This window comes from Ciona intestinalis, unplaced genomic scaffold (genome assembly GCF_000224145.3).
Source record: "Ciona intestinalis unplaced genomic scaffold, KH HT000107.2, whole genome shotgun sequence".
In the NCBI taxonomy this organism is placed as follows: Eukaryota; Metazoa; Chordata; class Ascidiacea; order Phlebobranchia; family Cionidae; genus Ciona; species Ciona intestinalis.
In genome coordinates this window covers 3595-8722 of record NW_004190429.2, presented here as the reverse complement: position 1 = coordinate 8722, position 5128 = coordinate 3595, and the positions used below count along the sequence as shown (strand labels likewise).

The 5128-nt window shown below is 32.3% G+C and overlaps 2 protein-coding genes across 3 annotated transcripts in view; both read right to left on the bottom strand.

Moving 5' to 3' along the window:
• Positions 1–501, bottom strand: part of LOC101242327 (uncharacterized F-box/LRR-repeat protein C02F5.7-like) — a gene marked incomplete at its 3' end in the record, with an annotated part of 5114 nt that extends 4613 nt beyond the window's left edge. Inside the window, exon 1 of the mRNA XM_009863250.1 lies at positions 397–501. Within this exon, the coding sequence (XP_009861552.1) occupies positions 397–501 (105 nt within the window). The remainder of the gene's footprint in view (positions 1–396) is intronic.
• LOC100182446 (F-box/LRR-repeat protein 7-like) lies at positions 341–4052 on the bottom strand. 2 transcript variants are annotated; one of them, XM_002123927.3, is made up of 6 exons: positions 3745–4052; positions 3280–3350; positions 2612–2773; positions 1912–2041; positions 1041–1261; positions 341–552 (listed from the first exon to the last, which is right to left on the bottom strand). In XM_002123927.3, exons 1-6 carry the CDS (start codon positions 3763–3765, stop codon positions 507–509), a joined length of 651 nt encoding a protein of 216 aa, XP_002123963.1. In that variant the 5' UTR covers positions 3766–4052; the 3' UTR covers positions 341–506. The 2 variants fall into 2 exon arrangements, with proteins under 2 accessions (XP_002123963.1, XP_026694544.1); XM_026838743.1 differs by lacking the exon at positions 3745–4052 and having other exon boundaries at positions 3261–3350.
• Positions 4053–5128: the final 1076 nt, after the last annotated feature.

Here is a 5128-nt window from a genome sequence, read left to right as displayed (position 1 = left end):
ACATAAACATATGTTAATTAATTTTAATGTGCCGAATATTTATTGACCAACAAAAGAAAAACATTTATGATTTATTACAATTATAATGCCATCGAAAATATACAGTTTGTTTATTATGCCGCATTTTTGGATATTTTTGATTTTTTTGCGTACATAAACTAAGGTATTACCCTACAGTTCTGTTAATATACCAACAACAAAAATATGTTGGCACCGAAGTATTAAAAAGTTGCTACTGTAGTACAACTATGAAAATTATAATTAGGAAAAAAAAATTTTTTGTTTGAAATAAACATATAGGTTTTGACTAAACAAAAACCTAATAAATATAAATAGGCAATCCAATAACTAATGAAGTGAATAACTAGAAACTAACCTGCAGCCTTCTAAGATCACTTGCTTTAACTGAAGGCCTTTAATACAAGCAAGTGTAGACAATGCACTGGAAACAATGGATGTCCGACTCAAATCAATATGAACCAAATGATTTGGTTTGATCATTGAAGTTATTGAATGAAAAGTAAGAGACTTGTTTTCGATAAACCAGTTAAACTGCAATGGAAAATAACATTATACTGAAACCAGTATATTAGGATTCAGATCATACTATGTCAGAGAAGCTTAAAGTAATATAGTGGGGAGGGGGGAAGTTGGAACACCTTTAGCACATATTATCCAAACATTCTGATCCTACTTCCAACAATTAACAGTGGTCTATGGGAGTCGTGAGATATGGTTTTATAATTCTGTGAATGTTGTTTGTTTAGTATTAAATAGAACGAAAAGGTGTCTCATCTTCCCTCGCTTTACCGTGGCTAGAATATTGACCTAAACCAGTCTAAGAGACACATATATGCAATTTATGTAAATTTATATATATATATAGTTTATGTAAACCGCAGTTTGTTATAATAACTTAATAGAACATTAGGACAACTGTAAGGTGCAAAAAAATACAGGTAGAAAAAATACTTTTTAAAGTTATAACACATTGTTTATAATGCTATCTGTCTTATTGGAATACAAAAAAAGTTTTTTACCTAAACAAAATATTGGTGGAGGCAAGAGAAAGTGATTCAATGTTTGGACACAAGATGGCGATCCTACTCATAATGTTGTTGTTCAAGTAACGTGATGAAGATAAATTAAGTTTTTTTAGATTTCTCAAGATTTTTAATTCTCTACATGAAGAAGTGAGATGTTGGAACAGTGGGGATCTACAAGCCATGAAGATGGAATTGCAACCAGTTAAGTCAAGGCCCTAAAAATAATAGTGGATGTTATTGAATGAATAATGAAAGAATGTAACTTACTTTATCCTCGTGTGGTTGGAAAATGACAGTCCTTGTTACAAGGATGTTCTGTTTCATACACCTTGTGTTTGCTTACGAGTTACCAAGTACTTTACTTTGTGGTTTGTGAATATTTATTTATTTTTTTTTTTTTCAATTTGTTTATGTATGGCTGATAATTTACTAAATTTAGACAACCCATTAGTGACCACTAGGTTGAAGCAATTGTCGTAAAGAGGACACATACGCCCACAATGGTGGCAGCGACGAGCCTTGAACTCATTACCTCTGGGTTACAGACACGCACGCTAACCAACTGTGCTAGGGCACTGGATCAGTATTAGAAAGAGCATTTATGTATTAACCTTTGATAAGATATAACAGAGCTTTTGGGATAGGTTTGGGGACAGTTTTAATGGAGGTCTGGTGTGACACAAATGTTTTTTACTTAATTATGAAAATGTCTATTTCTGCATGTGGTGTGGAAAGTTGTAAACTATAAATATTAGTGCAAACAAATCTAGAACATATAAATGTGATTAAAAGGTTGTGAAAAAAATATCTACAATATTGTTAATTATGCAGAAACATCAAAAAATAAAAAAGATAAAATAGAAACCTGTAAATTTTCACAGAAACTCAATATTTGGAGCAAGGTACCATCGAGAATATTTGAATGCTTGAGAGAAAGTTGTTCAACATGTTTACCCAATACCTGCATTCCTTCTTTATGTAGTTTGATGAACAATCTGCTCAATTTAGTAAAATTAATTACCCAAAAGTTACACAATCCTATATAAATTGGTATTTAATCTGCCTAATAAGTTCCACAAAGCAAAAACCCCCAAGTTATTATTTAATAAACCAAATTTGATCATCAATCTGTCCAACATAAGAGTTTAAGACAGTTATAGAATTAAACAAACTGTAAGCCCTCAAGACATTAATATTAAGGTGCCTTTATAGGATTTATTTTTCTGCAACCACCATTTTAAATGAAAATATTAAAGGGTTGATCTACCCATTACCAACATAGGCCGTATTTAATACAGCATTATAGCAATTCATTGAAAGAATGAAATTCATTTTGTCCCTTCGGTTACGATAACGAAGATCGGAAGAGTTTACAAAAGCGAAGACAGGTAGTAACGATTAATAATAAAAAAGAAATACTGTTTTAAGTAAAATGCGTGACCGTTACACTCTACACCATGATCACTACCCAATATGTTTGTTTGCAATGCTTATCAAGTCATATACTTCAAAATAATTAGGGTCGTGGTTTCAAAACAAAATAATTAGGGTCGTGGTTTACTTACTTTGCGTTTAAGTTTTCATCTAAACCAACAAGAGAAACATTTGGAGATTTGCAAATTAAGTCACAGAATGTTATTTTATTGGATTTCTCTTCATTTAAAGTTGAAACATCAAAAGTGAACATGGTTCTTTGCATAAGCTTTGGGTGAAGTGATGCACAATACCTGGAGTACATAAGTATTTGACTGCATGCAAATTTAGCAATGTACAAAATAATAGTTACATCACTGACTTAAATTAACCATACCAAATCCCCATTTTTAGGTGGAGTTTTTTATTTGGTATTAATTTATTATTTTGTAACGTTTCTGTTTACTGATGCATTTAGGAAATTGTGTTTGTTACATGAATAAAAAAGTGGTATGGCTGGTGCATCAACAGAAAAATTCAAGAGAACAATTTTAAGGCATTTCGGAGAGTACCATTTGCTGTTTTCCATTTTATTGGAAAAGTCAGCATATAAATCGTAAAATAAATCGACTATAAGGAAAAACTACTATGTTTAAAGTCATAATAAAATGAAAATTTAAATTCACTCTATGCATTTGGTACAGTGGTAAAAACAAGACTACTCGGTTTCGTAAACAAACAAAATATTGAAAATAATTTTAAAATAACAATAATATCTTAATAATCTTATGTGTAGCACATCAGCTGGCTTTTTACTGACCATGTCTGGCATACGCAAGCTGCATCTTTTCTGCTTGAAATGTCCAGATAGAAGAAAATATGGGAGAGAATCTGTAATGGAGTTTGGTAAAATACGTTAATTCAGTTTCTTCGAACTTTGTGGAACAAAACACAGCAGAATGATGTGCTCTGAAACAGGCACAGGTGTATTGCAGTGTCACTGGTGCTGTGGCAAAGTGATTAGCACGCCTTCCTTGAACCCAGAGGTAATGGATTCAAGGTTTGTCGCTGCTTCCTTTGTGTGCGTAAGTGTCTTTGGGCAATACACTTAACGACAACTGCTCCAACCCAGTGGTCACTAATGGGTTGTTTAAATTATTAGCTATACATAAAAATTATGAAAAAAATCCCCAAAACATAATCACAAAGTAAAGTACATGATCACTCATAAGCTGAAAAATTATACATAAGTTTTAAAAAGTTTTAAAAAGGATATTAAACTCACCTCTGTGGGTAATGTTTCCATACTTTAATATTCAAGTTTGTATTGATTTTAAAGCATCATTATAAAAAACTTTATTGCTGAATCAATAGAATATCCTATAACAGAAAAGTGACCATGTTAAGAAATATGTAAGTTACTGTAAAGAGTACAAGCTATTACACATTTTAGTTTAAAAAGGTGATAAAAAGCTGAAAGTTTGTTTATTATACGCAACGAAAGTTATAATTATTCTAAAGAAGTTTAAACAAGGACGGTTATTAGATTTTGGTTGTTATCTGTAAGTATTCGTACATTTAGCACATCCGCACTGTGGTAAATTAGGTTTAGAAATTCATCCATAAATCCACATGTCAGTAAATTAGAGATGCTGATGCCCCAATTATAGCTGATTCTATTCTGATACTTTACCACTTAGCTTAAAGATTAAAGAACATTTATGAATACGTACAACGTACGGGCTACGAAATTCAACCTAACTAAAACATGACAATTTGATTAAACTAGCGAACGCGAAATTGCGGTTATTTTGTCTTTGCCACAGTTTTATACTTGCTATAAATTTTGTAATATTGCAGACTAAGAGCATGGTATTAAAGTTGGTGGTAGTGAAGAATCTTCTCCCCCCGTGCCTTATTTGATAACCACTAACCCCTAACTACTATAACCACTAACCCCCTAACCATCAACTCTTAACACCTTCCACCAGTTTATTCTGCTATGTACCGGTGATTCTTCACTAGTGCATTAACGTTAAACAATCTTATGTAATAGAAAAAAATCACGGCTTTCCAATATTAACTAACACAAACGTTAAAACGCCATTGCCGAATTTATTTGCAGTTGTTTTTATGTTCTAGTCGCTAGCAAAGTTAGTATAGACCAAGTTAGGAAACGGATTGTAAAACAATGAGTTTTGTTTTCCATTGTCCCGCATCTGTGTCATAGTCGTAGCCATTACGGAGCCCACGGCATAGCATTTTATCATTGCTGAGTACTGTTTTTCGTCTAAATATTGCGTATTTTTAAGAACTAGGCACTTCTGCGTGTAAAAATGGCTTTCTACTAATGTTATATCAGATTACAGTAGCAAATAACAATACTGAGTTACTATTTTTGGTCTTCTTCTTGAATTAATAATAATAAACACCATTTCTACGATTATGAAATCGGAAACCGCGAACACCTTATCTGTTAGTACTTAAGCAGTTTGGAGCTTCATAGTCACTCATGTTGGATTATAAATGCAGAATTTAATGGTTCTGTAGATTCGTAGGTATGAGCATATACTAATATGTAAACTAAGCTGAATGCTGCTAGTATTAATCGCCAACGTAAAGTACCCTGTTAAACCACACTGTACACTGAAAACCAGTTAAAACACTAA

What these genes read in the sequence shown, in the direction of transcription:
- LOC100182446 (XM_002123927.3), bottom strand. Translation starts at nt 3,765, where the DNA reads ATGGAAACATTACCCACAGAG. An exon ending in GCTTGCGTATGCCAGACATG is followed by an intron (nt 2,774 to 3,279) that starts GTCAGTAAAAAG and finishes TATGTACTCCAG; the next exon opens with GTATTGTGCATCACTTCACC. An exon ending in GATGAAAACTTAAACGCAAA is followed by an intron (nt 2,042 to 2,611) that starts GTAAGTAAACCA and finishes TAAATTGAGCAG; the next exon opens with ATTGTTCATCAAACTACATA.